The 17,915-nt window shown below is 38.5% G+C and overlaps 2 protein-coding genes across 2 annotated transcripts; one reads left to right on the top strand and one right to left on the bottom strand.

The window, feature by feature from the left end:
- Positions 1 to 607: 607 nt before the first annotated feature.
- LOC109210823 (protein disulfide-isomerase-like) lies at positions 608 to 4,941 on the bottom strand. Its single transcript, XM_019374294.1, has 11 exons — positions 4,737 to 4,941; positions 3,724 to 3,754; positions 3,351 to 3,638; positions 3,054 to 3,239; positions 2,820 to 2,945; positions 2,487 to 2,621; positions 2,267 to 2,386; positions 1,994 to 2,111; positions 1,325 to 1,437; positions 974 to 1,179; positions 608 to 851 (listed from the first exon to the last, which is right to left on the bottom strand). The coding sequence occupies exons 1-10, from the start codon at positions 4,889 to 4,891 to the stop codon at positions 976 to 978; spliced, it is 1,476 nt and encodes a 491-aa protein (XP_019229839.1). The 5' UTR covers positions 4,892 to 4,941; the 3' UTR covers positions 608 to 851; positions 974 to 975.
- Positions 4,942 to 10,390: 5,449 nt separating this feature from the next.
- LOC109210816 lies at positions 10,391 to 12,452 on the top strand. The gene is made up of 3 exons (XM_019374289.1): positions 10,391 to 10,966; positions 11,059 to 11,904; positions 12,021 to 12,452. Exons 1-3 carry the CDS (start codon positions 10,391 to 10,393, stop codon positions 12,450 to 12,452), a joined length of 1,854 nt encoding a protein of 617 aa, XP_019229834.1.
- Positions 12,453 to 17,915: the final 5,463 nt, after the last annotated feature.

Below are 17,915 nucleotides of genomic sequence, written 5' to 3'. Positions count from 1 at the left end.
TTAATCTAAAGTGCAAAACGTCTGTTATGACTTAAACTTATGGTATTGCTGACGAAAAAGGTTACTTATCGATGACTGTCTCAAATAAAAGCAATGTTACATCTGAAATTTGAGGGAAAATGAACAAACATTATATAGTATTATGCTCTCACATCCCAATAGCTAGCTTTTGGGTGTGGTTCTCCCTGAGTTCTATCAATGGTATCAGAATCACCCAGGCCACCATCCTCCGTGTTTACCGTGCCATGGACGCCGGAATTACAATGTTCGTCAGAGGCTAAAAAAGGTCTACCGTATAGCCGTCGAGGATGACAGATGCGGAACATAATTATTTATTATGATCAATAAATCCATTGTAAGGTATGAGACTTGATGACAGAAAGGTCTAGCAATGGATGCGGAGTGTGGTGATTTAGTATGGTTCGTTGTAAGGTATGGGACTTGAGTCCTATATTGTATTGATGTGGAATTTATATAGCCTTGGGCCCTGGGTTGTATCGCAATCCAAGTAATCATAGTAAACCAGAGTCCTAATAAACATACTTGTCATGAAAGAAATCTGTAAACTTCGGCGAAGCATTCAGGCAAAGAAGTTAATTAGAATTGCTGATGCTAAGTTGGAGACTTATCAATTGATAATAACTTGTAAATCTCATTCAATGCATAAATGGAGACATACAACCGTTTTATTGGCACTAAAAAGAACCAAAAAACTAAAACAGGAAACAGATGAAGCTTAAAGTACATGGGGAGAGCAGTCGGGAAAGTCGGTCGGTGCGACGCTGTAGGAAAATCAAAACAGCATATCCCCAACAAATCTTGCATCCACCACCAGTGCACTGTGCCGAAACCTGAAAAGGCACAAATTAATATATTTTTTGAGAGGAATTGCATACAACAAAAGCTCCACAGTTTAGTGATTCCAAGAAATGCAGATATAACAGATGATGTTCAAAGGAAGACAATCACATACCTCTATAGTTCATCCTTCGCTGAATCGGTTTTGGCAGAGTCTGAATGAACAGGCTTGTCGCGATTCTTTTCAATAAATTCGATGATTGCCTCTTTTGTTCTATCACCATCATACTGTGACAATTTACCGGAGGCAGATTTGAAGTACATAGTAGGGAATCCCTGAACGTCGAATTGATCTTTTGGGAGATCATTCAGGGTTGCATCCTGCAAAGGGAATGACCAATGATGAACAAAACAATTAATATATGAACATTTTGATCCATTTATCTGTTATATGAGAAAATTTTGAACTCAGCTAATATGTAATCTAAAACAAAAGAATGAACGAGATAAGTAGAAAAATTCTTACCAGTTTTGCAATCAGAACATCTGGATCACTTTCAAATGATACAGCCACTTCATCCAAAATTGGAGCTAGCTTCTTGCAGTGGCCACACCAAGGTGCGTAGAACTCTAACAGTACTGCGCAGACAAAAAAAAAATTTAATCAGGATGAGCGAGAATTCATATAGATAATGTCACTAACATCTGAAAAACGAAGAGCCTGATTAATCAATAGGTGAAAAAGATAAAATGGTAAATAATGTCTATGCCGATAGTCTAAATCAAGCAATAAGCAACTGTAGGATATTTGGAGCATTTCTTTAGTTCTACTCTCGTTCACTTTATATCTCAGTTTGTACTCAAGATATCCTAAAATAATCTTCTCATTCATTAAAGGATTAAATTTACCTCATATATTCAATTCATCAAAATGACACCTTCTATACCAACTTTTTGCTCATTGCTCTTCAACAATTTTTGGCTCATTTCTCGACATACTACATATGATTTTTACTCTTTAAGTTCCACAATCAATTAATTCACTACATCCAGCTCTTTGTCACATCTTACACACTAGTAAAGAATAAAGATACGGAGTAAACACTAAAGAGGCAGCGACAAAATGGTGTAACAAAGAAACGGTTTCGCCCAACCAAAACATGGAATAAAGAATATGACATTGATAGACACGCACCGTTTTTCCCTGAGTTGAAAACCATATCCTGGAGGGTATCTCTAACAACCACCTTAACAGGTTCGTCATTGGTTTCGGGGATGGGCTGTGATTTTACATATGGCTTCAATTTTCCGTCCTGTAACCATGTGGAAAATAAGAGGACAAAGGTTAGCCAAGTCTTCCGTTCAATCCAGAATATTGTTCACAACTGATTACGTTATATCCCAAATATCCAAGAAGATACAAGTGCAACATGAAAACTACCAACAACCGAAAGAACAGGACTGTCACCTTGTAATCCTTCAACCACGCAGCAATAGCATCAGGTTCGACATGATCCTTAAGATACTTTTGATCATCAGTGCCCATTATTACGATCAAAGGTGCCTGTTCGGGCTTCAGTCCAAAATACTGCAATCAAAGACAAAATGAATGTTCAACATGTCTTTCTATGTGATCATGGGGGTAAAAATAATACACTAATCAGATAGCTGAATATTTTTGAACTAACCTCAAAAGCACCTTCACCAGCCTCAACATCACCCAAGAGAAAGCTCACTCCTTCCCCCTTATAAAGCTTGGCAACATCGTTGTACTTGGACTTAAAAGCCTCAAGCTCAGAGCTGAAGTTCACAAATAGCAAGGCCTGCACATTTGCAGATGTAAAATGGATAAAAAAAAAATTAGTACCTTAAATTTGAAGTTAATCTTCAAATATTAGTAAATGAAAACAAAATTATACTGATACCAAATTTAGAACTGCAAAAATCATTAAAAGCATAGAATTGATTGACGTTGAAATATCACGTCAAAATGCAGCATTACAGCTCGCAGAATCAAGTACCTTGGAATTGGTGCCATCAAAAAACTTGTTAACATACTCATTGTTGTTTGGGTCATTGTCAAAAACAGTAACAACAGGAATACTAGCTTCTGCAATGAACTTCTCCATAGCATCGACTTGAAAATCCTGCAAGAGAGGTCAATTAAAAGATAACATAAGGCAAGACTTCAGCTTCGTAACCATGACATAAATGAGTATCAAAGAGACAATATAACACAGAGATAACAGCAATACCTCAAAATCAACAAAGAGTTCATCAAATGGCTTTAGAAGACGAAGAGTGGGCTTATCGACTGGACCACCCCGAGGGAGGAGTTTAGCATCAACAGTGTGAGCAAAATTGATCTCAGCTCGTAGCTTTTCAGCTAGTGTTAGATAGTTCTCAAATTTTTCTCCAGAGGCTTCTGGAAATATACCAACCTAAAGAAATATAAATTGGTTTTCAGACAGCAAGAAGCTATGGCATATGTGAGAATAAATTTCTGTAATGAGAAGTGAGGAAACAATCAGCCAAAAGTAATCACCACTTACAACAAAGATTTTTTTCTCATCAATAAGATTTGCAGCATCCTCCTTCGATTTGATTTCAGGAGATGCAGGACCCACTTGTTTTTTCAAATAGGCTACAATACCATCTGCTTCACGAGGTCCGTTATAATCTTGAACTTTCTTTCCTCCATCCCGCAAAATCTTAATAGTAGGGAAACCCTGGATCTCATACTGCGTTGCAAGTGCTCTATTTGCTTCATCACTAGCATCATACTTAGCTAGAACAATTGGAGGGTCGTGACTGCTCAACTCTGCGGCAGCTTTTTCATACTGCAAAAGAAAATAATTTACCATAAATCAGTGACAAAGTTTGAAAATGCCAAATAAAAGTATAAGGAAGGAAATAGTATAGTACCTCAGGAGCAAGACTCTTACAGTGCCCGCACCTATTATCGGAAATAGATTATCAGATGCTTATAAAATATAAAGAGGTTGGACATTGTTCATTACACAATTGAATCTACATTTGATACTTCTTTTGCTGATACACTCAAAATAGTCACAGGTTTGAAGGCATTTAAAATCCAATTTGAAGATTTGTACAGACCTAAAGTTAGTATTTCACACCAAAGTTAGTATTTCACACCAAAGCATAACCAAATTAGCATATTAACAACACTATATAACCATGAAAATTGAATATCAAAACCATAGGAAAGATCGAAACTAATGTCAAGTTGTTAATCCAACCATCTCAAGCATGGTATGTCCTCAAGTCATACAGCATTAACATAAACTGCAAGAGTCTCTTTTCATGGGCCTCTACTTGAAAACAAAAGAAGCACATAACAAGACTCTTTGTCGTGTTAGGGTCAGCTCGCGAGCAACTTGACTAATTCCGCAAGACTCTTTCTGGTGTTCGGGTTAATTCCACAAGACTCTTCGTGGTGTTCGGGTCAACTTGAGAGCACCTACACTAATTCCACAAGACTCTTTGTGGTGTTCGGGTCAGCTTGCGAGCACCTGGATTAATTCCACCAAGCACTTGCTACTTCCCACCAGTAACAGTATCCACTAACGCTTACACATAAAAAGACTATAACAGAACTCTACACAAATTATATCAAAATGGACTCACTAGTTTAATTTACAGATCAAGACCATTTAAAGTTTTGATTTTTTTATTAAAAAAAAAAGGGAAAATGCAAAAACAAAATAACTTTATCATGATTCAAAGAACTTAGGACAAATTTATGTTTCAATTAACCAGTCAAAATCAACAAGCAAACGTTGACCTACAACAGACTGTCCCAGAAATAAAAATCCATTAACTTGCCATAACACAAAAATAAATCTAATTAAGAGTTACCACAATTTAAAAACAGAAAAACAGCAGATGTAGTAGAAGAGAAAAAAGGGATAAATTACCAAGGAGCGTAGAATTCAAGGACGATGAAGTTGTGCTTGGCAACAGTATCAGTGAGGTTAGAATGGTCCAAAGTCAACACATACTCCTTTTCCCCTTCTGCAGCAACACAAACTGCAAGAAGAAAAGCTGCTGCAATTACCAAAATGCCCCTCATTTCTCTCCTCGTACTCAATAATCTCCCTCTGTGTCTGAAGTTGGTGTGAGTCATGCTCTAAGATTTTTATATTTATATAAGGGAAAACAAAGGTAGTAGTTGAATGTGCCATGTCAGCATTTAATTATTACGTGTAAAGTAGTGATTGGTATAGGCATGTGTCAAATACGTGGAGGGATTGTAATTGTAATTGTAAAGTAGATACTTGGGAAATCCTATTCTGAATTTTGTTTTTGTCTTGTTATTTATTAGGCGTGAAAAATGTGAAAATGACACCACGTAGTCATTTTGAGGCGCATTTGCATCTATATTCGTTTTTTGAGTCACCTTTTAACTTATATTCGCTTTATAAAAAAAATTGCAAGCGTACTCATTTTTCGCATAACTTCAGACATACAGGCCTAAAGTAGAAAATATTTATGTCTGGAGTTTGAACTTCAGAATGTTTTGCCTGAGGTGTAGCAAAACTTCAGATATTTTTGCATGAAGTTTGGCCTGACTTGCAAAAGCAATTACGCAAACTTCGGTTCATAGTGCAAATGGCGAACTTCAGTTCAATAAAACTACACCATATTTCGGCTGAAGTTTTTGTTTGTAATTGTTGAACTTCAGCATTCTAGTAGTTGAAGCTTTGTTCTATATTTGCTAAACTTCAGCATGTTTTAGCTGAAGCTTTGTTCTATATTTGCTGAACTTCAGCATATTTTAGCTGAAGCTTTGTTCTTTTTGTGATGAACTTCCGCATTCTAGGGCTGAAGTTTGTTTTGTAGAGCTGAAGTTCTAAAGAATAATGAATTTAATAAATCAAGATTAGCAGCGATTGATGCTGTTCATTTCAAAGATTAAAGAATAAAAAATATTTTCGACATGAAAACAAGTTACTACAGATAAATTAGAACCAAAAATCAATGTGCCTGTAAAGCTAAAATATCTAAGAGGTTAAATTATTGCTAATAAGACCAAATTGAACATAATGGGACAAGCAGTTATATATGAATCATTAGGTTAGAACGCATAACACTATCTCAAGTTTCAGCATTCAAATAACAAAGGAGGAGAAGGAGGAGGAGAAAGAGGCCTGAAGTTGTTTAAACAATGGGTACAAGTTAAAACTTATTTAAAAAGTGGGTATAGGTTAAATGGGGGCGACCAAATAGGGTGCCTCGTGCAATTTTTAATCACTTTTAAGTATGTTTTTAAAATATATTTATAGTTAATAATTTATTTAAAGATTAGCCAATTCGCTCAAATTCACGATACAACGTCCTCAAGTTTAAATTTCAAGGTTCAAACTTCAGGACATCGTGTTCTAAAGTTCGAAAATTATGTCCAAAAATTCGAATCTTAAGTCCTTAATTTTAATTAGCGGTTCAAAAATTCATGACATTTAGTCCAGAATTTCAAATTAGCATTTCAGAAATTTATGACACTTAAGGTGTGTTTGCTACGAAAGAAAATATTTTCCGAAAAATATTTCTAATTTTTCTATGTTTGCTTAGCTTAAATATTTTCCTCATTAACTCATTTTCCTCCAATGGGAGGAAAATATTTTCCCTATCAAAAGAAGGGAAAATATTTTGCAAAACACTTTTTCAACCTTGTAAGCATATAAATTTTATTGGATTTAAATTTATAAAATAATTTGGACCATATTAAATTCAAGACATTAGTCCAAACAAATATTGTGGCTAATAAATTGGGTTAATTATATATGTGTTGGGCTAGTCTATTTAATTAGACTACAAATTAAATGATAAGCCCACTTCATTAGCCCAAGGTCCAAATGGCTATTAGCCCATCTTAAAGCACAGGCTCATGCCACGTGTCAAGTGAAGTGGCAATCCAAGTCAAAAGAACGAGCCAATAAAATCAAGACACGTGTCAAATGATGTGGAGATCCAAGATAAATAAATGAGCCAATGAAATCATACCATGTGTCAAGAGAGGGTGGAAATCCAAGTCAAATCAACAACCAATAGAGTTGTACCAAGTGTCTAGATGGTATTGGTCAGTTCAAACGGACCAATCAAATCACAGAGCCACACCACTCTCTACAACTATAAATAGAGGTCTTCATAAAGCTAGAAGACACCAGAAGTTATAACAAGAAGCAAGCAGAGAGCTCGTGGATCAAACACCGCAGATTTCTCTACAAGCTACAAGTTCAAGCACTCAAGCTACAAGTTCAAGTTCAAGTCAAGATCAAGTACGAAGGCAAATCAAATACCAAGGCGTTAGAGATCAAGTTACTTGTTCGTGATCAAACCCAAATTCAAGTTCAAGGGGGAGATTCAAGATTAAGCTTTACAAGCCCATGAATCAAATCAAAGTCAAGCTCATTAAGATACTTTACATTCTTGAAGAATCAGAGGAATACCATAGAGATTGTAACACTTTCATTTATTGAAATCAAATATTACATTTATTACACAATTTTCCGGTCTTGATTATTTATTTTTCTCGGCGCGAAAATTTATTCTTACAAATTTCTGGCACGCCAAGTGGGATAATCTTTACCTCTCATCTCTTCAAATTACCAAATTTCAAGAACACAGAAATGGCTCCTAAGAAGATCAACTTCAAACTCTTTACTGCTAAGGCTACGGATTCCAAGTTTTCATCTGATGTGGAAAACTTGTTGGATGCTACTATGGAAAGCATAGGACTTATCACTAGGAACAAAGCAAACTTGCTGGGACAAAAAGCATTTCAAATATCGTCTACATCGGTTCCTATCTTTGATTTTCAATCCTCAAAGGGGGAAGATCCTTTCCAACTGAATTGGAAGAAGGATCGAACATTGCTGAAATTGTTGAAAAGACATTGGCTCTACTTAGCCCTTCTAGATCTAAGAATCTCATCACACAGGGTGATGATGATGTCTTGATCACTGGATCTGCTCCAAGTACTCCACTTGAGTTGTTCCACTCAAAGTATGGTGTAAGAGAAAATCCGTGCTTTGCTCCACCATCCACGACGGTTATCCAAGCAATGGTGACTAATGCTTCAACTGTTGAAGAACAACTCGCAAATTTAACAAAGGCAATTGAAGGGTTAACGAAGCATATGCAAGATCAAGATAATCAAATTGTCAAGCTGACAGATAGAGTTGAAAGCATGATGGAGGGAGATTCAAGTCATGCACCTGGAAAGCTCCCAATGATGCAAGATAAAGGAGACTCATCTGCAAGACAGACAACGGCTCCTAAAGAATTTCAGATTTCATCTGACAGGGTTATTCCCATTGACCAATTGAAAGACTTCATTATGGGAACCATCAATGATAAGTACGATATTGCTGCCAAGTCTTCTCTCACATATGCAAAGTCATACACTGCGAGAATTGATATTTTAAAGATGCTTGCAGGTTATCAACCCCAAAGTTTCAACAATTTGATGGTAAAGGAAATCCAAAGCAACACATTGCACACTTCGTCGAAACTTGTAATAATGCTGGAACCTATGGAGATTTCTTTTCAAGCAGTTTGTCTGTTCCTTAAAAGTAAATGCTTTTGATTGGTACACTGATCTCGATGCTGGTTTCATCGATAGCTGGGAGCAACTTGAACATGAATTTCTCAATCACTTCTATAGCACAAGGCGCACTGTAAGTATGGTTGAACTCATAAATACGCGTCAATGGAAGGATGAACCAGTTGTTGATTTCATCAATCGATGGAGGAATATGAGCCTCAATTGTAAAGACAAACTTAGTGAAGCTTCTGGAATAGAAATGTGTATCCAAGGAATGCATTGGGGACTTTGCTACATCCTGCAGGGTATCAAGCCTAAGTCTTTTGAAGAATTGGCTACACGAGCTCATGATATGGAGTTAAGCATGTCTTCAAGTGGTAATCAAGGGCCACCAATTTATGAACCTCGCAAAGTGAAGGATAAACAAGAATTAAAGAAAGTAGGCAAGTTTTTGCTGAAGTCTGAGAGCAAGGAATCAATGAATGTTAATGCCTCGCCAATAAAGGTCACTACAAAAGTGAGTAAGAAGCAAAGTGTGAAGACAACGTCCTTACAGGATAAAGTTGGCCGAAAATTAACTCTGAAGGAAATGCAAGGGAAAGAATATCCATTCTTGGACTCTGATGTTCCAGCAATTTTTGAGGACTTCCTTGAGTTGAAACTGATTGAGTTACCTGAAATGAAACGGCCAGACGAAGCTGGAAGGACTAATGATCCAAATTATTGCAAGTACCATTGGTTGATTGGCCACCCTACTGAAAAGTGCTTTATCTTCAAGGAGAAAGTCATGGACTTGGCCACTGAAGGAAAATCTTGCTAGAGGATAAGAAGGAAAGTTTGAATCAAGTCTCTGTCATTTTTGGTTCACATGATCCCGTTGTCCTTTGCAATTTTGTCGAAGTACATGAATGTGATGGCGTCCAAATTGCATCATCACCAAATATGATTAAATTTGGTGACTTTGAACCTATCGATGTGAGCAAAACATTGCTTCTCCCTATAGTGAGTGAAGTAATAGTGGAGGAAAGTGAATCATGTGATGGTCAAAATGATGATGAAGGTTGGACTCTTGTGACTCGGTGGAGATGCTGCAAGAAAAATTCACAAAGGGAATCAAATAAGCAATTGACTAGGGGGAAAATGGTAAAAAGACCCAAGAAGAAAATGATAAAGAAGAATTGGAAGAAAGCAAAAATGGCAGAGAATCACTATCAAAGGCTACGCCGTCCAGTGACATTGGACGAACTCCTCCCAAGCTGGTTACATCCGCAAGCTTCCTGTGAATGTATCAAGGCCTCATGTTGTAAGATAGATGAAGAAGAGACAAAGAAGGAGGATCCATCATAGCTGCCACCTCCCTTGCCTGAAAAACTCACTGGGAATTCTGAAGAAGTGGACATTTGTGATGCAAAAATCACATTTACTAATGATGATCTTTTGCTTGGTGAAACCCACCATAATCGTCCCCTATTTTTGGTTGGCTTTGTGCGAGAATGGAGAATAAGTAGAATATTAATAGATGATGGGCCTGGCGTCAATATTCTCCCAATTCGTACTGTCAAAGAGCTTGGCATACCGATGGATAAACTATGTGAAAGTCGTTTGATGATTCAAGGGTTCAATCAAGGGGGGAAAAGAGCTATAGGGGCTATCAAATTGGAAATAAATATGGGATATTTACATTCGAGTGCATGGATGCATGTGATCGATGCAAAAACCTCATATAATATCTTGTTAGGAAGGCCATGGATACACGAGAACAAAGTGGTTTCATCCACCTACATCAGTGCTTGAAATACTGCGAAGGTGGGGTCGAAAAGAAGATAGTTGCTGATGATAAGCCCTTTACCGAGGCTGAATCATACTTTGCCGATGCAAAATTCTACTTAAAGAATTACGTCTCAAAGGAGGTTAAGGTTAATGATGTGATGTTGACCAAAAGTGTTGTAAAGAAGGTTGATGTCACAACTAGCAAGGAAAAGATTACAGTTGAAAAAGATTCAGGTGCTTCATGATAGGAACAAGATGAATGAGGCATCTTCAAGTAAGAAAGTGACTCCTGTTCTTCGCTACGTCCCAAAGGCAAGGAAAGTTGAAGATCCATCTTCTGAATTACAAGGTAAGGTGTTAGGAGACTTTACCCTTCCTATCAAGAGAAATGATGCAATTAAGTCGTCTACAAAGTTGCTTAAAGGGTTTGTCAAATCATCAAGCCACAATTCGCTTCTAAATCTAGCACTTCCTGCAAAGCACACAGATGAGGGCTTTGACCCGAATGCCTACAAGTTGTTAGCAAAAGCTGGATATGATCCCAACGAACCATCCAAGTTGGGAAAGCTCCCGCCTGAAGCTTCAAACCCTACTCAAAAGATGATGATGGAGAAATGGTACCCACTGAAGCAATCACGTGAAGGATTGGGTTACAAACAACCCCCGTCAATACGTATCTCCATTAAAAGGGAAAGTTGTAACTACATTACTGCTAAAGAAGTGTCTACGATGCTTAATAAGAAGCCTTCTGTGTTTGATCGACTTACGAAGCCAAGGACCTCAGTCTTTGATAGGTTGGGACCATTGAAGAAGGAAAAAAGCGTCATGGAAGTGATAGAAGGATTGGAGCACCTATCTTCGCTAAAAAGGAGATTTTGACCACAGACTGCCCAAGTTTGATTCCTTCTAGAATGAGGTGATAGACCAAACTTGTAGTTTCATGTGAAGAGGTCCTCAAAGCAAAGACTCATACTATAGTACACACTAAAGAACGGGAGGAAGATGAAGAAAGTGTGGGGTCATCATATCATATCACCATTCATGATGAACAAAATGTTTCATCTTATGCGGAAGTCGAGGAAAAGTGCCTTGATATTCGTGTATGTCATCACATATATTTCAATGATGGTGATCCTCAAGAGGATGAAGACGCTAAAGATGCACCACCTGAGCTTGAAGAAGGGGTGAAGACAACGGTTGTTGCGCTAAAAGAAGTCAATCTCGGAGTAGTTGAAGATCTAAAGCCCACATATGTCGGTGCCTCTCTAACTAATGATGAAGAGGGCAAATATATTGAGCTACTTAAGGAGTTCAAAGACGTATTTGCTTGGAGCTACAAAGAAATGCCATGTTTAGACCACAAGGTGGTTGTTCATCATCTTGCTGTCAGACGAAGTGCTCGTCCTGTGAAGCAAGCACAGCGTCGCTTCAGACCTGAACTGGTTCCCTTGATTGAAACCAAAGTTAACAAGCTTATTGAGGCTGGTTTTGTTCGTGAAGTTAAATATCTTACATGGATTTCAAGCATCGTCCCTGTAAGAAAGAAGAATGGCCAAATCCGAGTTTGTGTTGACTTTAGGGACCTAAATAACGCTTGTCCTAAGGATGAATTTCCTCTTCCTATCCCTGAGCTCATGATTGATGCAACGACTGGACACGAGGCGATGTCTTTTATGGATGGTTCATCTGGATATAATCAAATTCGCATGGCACCGAAGGACGAAGAACTTACTGCCTTTCGCACCCCTAAAGGTATATACTGCTACAAGGTAATGCCTTTGGTTTGAAGAATGCTGGTGCTACATATCAACGTGCCATGCAAAATATTTTTGATGACATGCTTCATAAAAACGTGGAGTGTTATGTTGACGACTTGATGGTAAAGTCAAGGAAGAAGGATGATCACTTGCAATATTTGAGGATGGTATTTGAACGGCTTTGGAGATACCAACTCAGAATGAATTTGTTGAAGTGCGCTTTTGGAGTTACTTCTGGGAAGTTCCTCGATTTTATTGTTCGACATCGAGGTATCGAAATTGATCAAGCTAAGGTGGATGCCATCTTGAAAATGATCGAGTCTAAAGATATTCATGAATTAAAAAGCTTGCAGGGTAAGTTGGCATATCTTAGAAGATTTATTTTGAATCTGGCTGGAAGATGGCAACCATTTAGTCGCCTCATGAAGAAAGGGATTCCTTTTGAATGGAACCAAGCTTGCAGAAATGCTTTTGAAAGCATTAAGACTTATCTGATGAAACCTCCAGTACTGGCAGCCACCATACCTGGAAAGCCATTAATATTATACATTTCAGCTTAGGAAAGGTCAGTAGGAGCGCTTCTCGCTCAAGGAAACAATGAAGGCAAAGAAAATGCGCTTTATTACTTGAGTAGGATGATGACGCCAAATGAGCTCAAGTATTTGCCTATTGAGAAGTTATGTTTGGCACGTGTCTTCTCTATTCAAAAGTTGAAGCCTTACTTCCAAGCTCACGTTGTGCGACTCATCTCAAGCAAACCCTTTCAAGTTTGTCATGTCTAAACCAGTCCTAAGTGATCGATTAGCGAGGTGGTACCTCCAATTCAACAATTTGAAATTGTGTATGTTCCTCAAAAGGCAGTAAAAGGACAAGCATTAGCAGACTTCCTAGCTGACCATCCGATTCCAGATGATTGAGAGTTGTCTGATGAATTGCCTGATGAAAATGCAATGGTCATAGAAATTCAGCCTACTTGGAAGATGTATTTTGATGGCGCTGCACATCGTGAAGGAGCTGGTGCTGGAATAGTGTTTACCACTTCTCAAGGAGAAGTTTTGCCCTATTCTTTCACTCTGACACAACGGTGCTCCAATAATGTTGTTGAATATCAAGCGCTCATACTTGGGCTTGAAATGGCTGTGGATATCAAACAATTGCAATTACAAGTTTTTGGAGATTCCAAGTTAGTGATCAATCAGATTTTGGGTAGCTATGAGGTCAAGAAGCCAGAGTTGGTGCCATATCACAAATATGCTCAAAGATTGGTAAGTTGGCTTGGAGAGGTAACTATTCAACACGTGCCGAGAAAGGAAAATAAGAGAGCCGATGCATTAGCAGCCTTAGCTTCTACATTATCTTTGCCTGATCATACACAAGTCGATGTTTGCCAAAGATGGGTAGTTCCTCCACCAAATGACTATAAGGAAGAAGAAGGCAAAGTTGAGCATATTGCTTTCATTCTTGAGGTTGAAATTGAAGACTGGCGACAACCATTAATCGATTATCTTTGTTACGGTATATTGCCAGAAAATCCTTGAAGGAAAACGGAAATCCGAAGGAGAGCCCCTAATTTTCTTTATTACAAACACTCTACAGACGATCATTTGATGGAATGCTCTTACGTTGTTCGGGGACTGATGAATCCCTTCAAGCCTTGCAAGAAGCATACTCTGGAGTATGTGGTGCGCATCAGTCTGGGCCAAAACTTCATTTCCACATAAAAAGAATGGGGTATTATTGGCCAACCATGGTGAAAGATTGTTTGGATTACGCTCGGAGGTGTAAAGCTTGCCAATTCCATGCTAACTTCATACATCAACCACCTGAAGTATTACACCCCAACTATTGCCTCTTGGCCATTTGATGCTTGGGGTTTAGATGTTGTTGGTCCATTGCCGAAGTCTTCTGGTGGACATTTATATATTTTGGCCGCAACTGATTACTTCTCAAAGTAGGCTGAAGTTGTTTCTCTTAAGGAAGTAAAGAAGGAAAATGTGGCTAACTTCATCCGAGTCAATATTATCTATTGCTTTGTCATTCCTCGATATACATTGACGGACAATGAAAAGTCATTTGATAACAAGTTGATGAATAAAATATGTGATCTTTTTGGCTTTAAGCAACGCAATTCCTTCATGTATTATATTGCTGCCAATGGACTTGCTGAAGCATTTAACAAGACGCTCTGCAACTTGTTGAAAAAAGTTGTTTCTAAGTCTAAGAGAGATTGGCATGAGAGAATGGAAGAAGCTCCTTGGGCATATAGGACCACATATCACACACCAACGCAAGCGACTCCTTATTCACTTGTTTATGGAGTTGAAGCAGTCCTTCCACTTGGGCGTCAAATCCCATCGTTGCGGCTTGCCATTCAAGAAGGACTCACTGATGAAGAAAATGCTCGGTTACACCTTGAAGAATTGGAAGCTCTTGATGAAAAGAGGCTAGAAGCTCAATAAAGCCTTGAATGTTATCAAGCTCGCCTGTCTCGATCTTTTAACAAAAGGGTACGCCTTAGATCTTTCCAAGTGGGTGACCAAGTTCTTGTGGTCAAAAGGCCTATTATTACCTCTCGTCGATCTGGGGGCAAATTCTCTGCTAAGTGGGATGGACCATATATTGTACAAGAGGTATATTTAAGTGGCGTATACAAGATAGTTGACTCAGAAGGTTTGCGGATTGGCCCCATCAATGGGAAATTCATGAAGAGATACTATCCTTGAAGAAAACAAATACACTCCTTAATGCATGAGCATAAACTGCATGTTATTCCTGGCCCGCAAGAGTATAAACTATGCACGGTCCAAAAAAGATCCGCTAGGTTGAAAACCTTGAAAGAGGCGGCTTAGGCAAAAGTTAGGACATCCAAAAAAAATAAAGTCCGCTAGGTCGAAAACCTCGAAAGAGGCAGCCTAGGAAAAAGTTAGGACGCAAAAAAAAACACTCACCCGTTTCGAACTACGGAATGACTTGATCCTCTTCACCGAGGTACTTTGGCAGCTTAGAATTTCATTCTAAGTTCAGTTATATGATTTCAAAAATACATATTACCCAAGGCATTATTCAATGAGGTATGATGGAATATAATTCACTTGATTGACACTTGAAAATTAGGTGTATATATATTCTTTTGTTGAACTCTCTGTCTTATCTTGATGGTTTAATGGGGGCAAGCCCTCCATATCAAATTGAAGTCTTTGATGGAATGATTGTAGTTTCTTTAATAAGAGGCTAAATATTCAAGTTGAAGTCTCTAGTCCTATATCAAGTTGATTTTGCCAAGTCTATTACATCATCAATTTAAAATGTGCAAGCCCGCTAGGTCTTAAAGTTAAAGTCTTCAAATTCACCAAGTCAAGTTAAGGCCTTCGAATTTGCCAAAAGTTGAAGTCTGCAAAATATTCAAGTTGAATAATCAAGTTAAAGCCTTCGAATCCACTAAGTTTCAAGTCGAAGTCTTCAAATCTGTCAAGTCTTCAAGTAGAAGCCTTCAAGTTTGCCATGTCTTTAAGTTGAAATCTGCAAGTTAAATTCTTTCAAGCACGAAATCTTCAATTGTAAGCCAATAAGAAGCCCCCCATAATAGTTTTGAAGTCTTCAAATTGATATGGCCTTCAATTCTTTAGTTGGAAGGTTCAGTATATCTCCAAGTGTATGGTAACAGCCTTTGATATAGTCTGCACCATCTTTAAGTATTTATATCTTGAATTTTTTGAAGGAAGGTTTTAATGTATCTTCAAATCTTCAACTGAAAGTATTTAAAATGTTGGCTTGCATGACTTGATTTATGTTGTAGATAAAAAAGATTCTTCGACTGTGAGGTTATCTTTACTAAAGTGGTATCTTTGGAAATGATTTCTTCTTCTACCTACAAACAAAAAAAAGGGAGAAACATATCTATATAAAGGAGATCATAAAATTACCTGTGAAGATTAAAATTGAAGAGATATTCTTGGTGGTCAACTTTTTTTCATGCTTCATATAATCTTTGATTCATGCATCTCGAAATGAGGACGAGTTTTCGTTCCATTGCACCAAAAGGTCAAATCTTTTGGCGGTAAAGTAAAATCTGCAAGTTAGACTCTACAATGATCTTTGTTGGTCTTCGTCTTGGAAAAAAAATAGTCTTCAGCTTAGACAGTATAATGAATTTAGCCTCGGACAAAGTACACTCTTCAGCTTAGATGGTTGTCTTCGCCTTTGCGAAAATATAATCTTCAGCTTAGACGGTGTAATGGTCTTAGCCTAGGACAAAGTAAAGTATTCGGCTTAGATGATTGTCTTCGCCTTTGCAAAATATAGTCTTCAGCTTAGCCGGTGTAATAGACTTTGCCTCGTATATGTGACGACCCGGCCAGTCGTCTCATGAGTTACCGCTCCGTTTCCCCTATTTCTGCTTCTTTATGCTTCGTTATCTGTGTTTTATGTGGTCGAGTTGATTGGTTTGTGGTTGGAGTGGATTTGGTAAGGAAATGAGACACTTAGTCTCTTTTAAGAAGGCTTAAGTTGGAAAAAGTCAACCGGACGTTGACTTATGAGTAAGAGGGCTCGGATGTGAATTCCGATGGTTTGGTTAGCTTCGGGAGGTGATTTGTGACTTAGGAGTGTGATCGGAAGTGGTTTTGGAGGTCCGGTGTAGAATTAGGCTTGAATTGGCGAAGTCAGTATTTTGGCGATTTCCGGTTGATAGGTGAGATTTTGACTCGAGGGTCGGAATGGAATTCCGAGAGTTGTTGTAGCTTCGTTGTGTGATTTGGGATGTGTGTGCAAAATTTCAGGTCATTCGGAGGTGATTTGGTTGGGTTTTTGATCAAAAGCGTGTTTCGGAAGTTTTTAGAAAACTTAGGCTTGAATTCGATGTGAATTGATGGATTTGGTGTTGTTTGAGGTGTTTTGATGGTTGGAACAAGTTTGAATGAGGTTTTAGGATGTGCCGGTACTTTTGGTTGAGGTCCCGGGGGCCTCGGGTGAGTCTCGGATGGTCAATTGGACCATTTTTGGCTTTGAGGAGTTGCAGATTTTCATTTCAGGTGTTGCAGAGATTTATCTCTTCGCGTTCGCGTAAAGGGCCTCGCGTTCCTGAAGAAGGAATTTGGAAGGCAGGAATTTAAGCCTTCGCGTTCGCGTATAAGGGCTGGGGGTCCAGTGAAGGATTGTTCTTTGCGTTCGCGCTTGTGTGCACGCGTTCGCATAGGTCTGGGGATTTAGAGCATCGCGTACACAGGACCCTGTCGCGTTCGCGTAGGGTTATTTTTGAGGAATTAAAAAGTGTGCTTCGCGTTCGCGTGACTGAGGTCGTGAACGCGATGAAGGATTTCTGGAGCTGGGCAGAAGGGTTTTAAATATTTCATTCCGCGAGCTTAAGTTATTTTTCCTCCATTGTTGAACATTTTGAGAGCTCTTTGGGAGAAATTAAAGAGGGATTCGAAGAGGATTGATTGGAGGTAAGTCTTATGAACCAAAAACGTCATTTTATTGTGAAATTAACCTAGAAATTCAGGAAATTTAGCTAAAAAGGAGAGAACTAGGGCTTGGGATTTTGAAATTTTAAATGGGGCTTTGAAGTGCCATTCGAGGTCGGATTTGAGAGTTTTTTTATATGTATGGACTCGTGGCGAGATAAGGAACCCGTTGATGTGAAAATTTCTGAGTTTTGAGAAGTGGGCCCGGGGCTCGGGTTTTGCTAATTTCGAGATTTTTGATATTTTTCGATTGTTTTCGCTGGGTTTTGTTTCCTTAGCCTATTGTTACCTACTCGCTCTGGTTTTGGTCAGATTCGACGCACGAGGAGGCCGATTTGAGAGGCAAGGGCGTAGCGAGCTAGAGCTTTGGCCGGTTTGAGGTGAGTAATGATTGTAAATGATGTCCTGAGGGTTTGAAACCCCGGATTTGCACAACGTAGTGCTATGTTGAGGTGAGACACACGCTGTATGATGAGCGTGGGGTCCATTACTACTGGGGATTATGACTTGGTCCGTCCAGATTGATGATTTCACCGTATTTTTGACTGAGATTTAATAATT

The sequence above is a fragment of the Nicotiana attenuata genome, unplaced genomic scaffold, assembly GCF_001879085.1.
Source record: "Nicotiana attenuata strain UT unplaced genomic scaffold, NIATTr2, whole genome shotgun sequence".
NCBI classification, from domain to species: Eukaryota; Viridiplantae; Streptophyta; class Magnoliopsida; order Solanales; family Solanaceae; genus Nicotiana; species Nicotiana attenuata.
This window is presented reverse-complemented; position numbering and strand designations above follow the sequence as displayed.

Excerpts from the sequence above, each read along its gene's own strand:
- LOC109210823 (XM_019374294.1), bottom strand. The coding sequence starts at position 4,891 with ATGAGGGGCATTTTGGTAATTGCAGCAGCTTTTCTTCTTGCAGTTTGT. Across the intron at positions 2,946-3,053 it reads AACTCTTTGTTGATTTTGAG|GATTTTCAAGTCGATGCTAT; the intron begins GTATTGCTGTTA and ends CCTCTCTTGCAG. Across the intron at positions 1,438-1,993 it reads TTTCAACTCAGGGAAAAACG|TACTGTTAGAGTTCTACGCA; the intron begins GTGCGTGTCTAT and ends TTGTCTGCGCAG.
- LOC109210816 (XM_019374289.1), top strand. The coding sequence starts at position 10,391 with ATGAATGAGGCATCTTCAAGTAAGAAAGTGACTCCTGTTCTTCGCTAC. Across the intron at positions 10,967-11,058 it reads AGGAAAAAAGCGTCATGGAA|ACCAAACTTGTAGTTTCATG; the intron begins GTGATAGAAGGA and ends ATGAGGTGATAG. Across the intron at positions 11,905-12,020 it reads AAGGTATATACTGCTACAAG|TCAAGGAAGAAGGATGATCA; the intron begins GTAATGCCTTTG and ends TTGATGGTAAAG.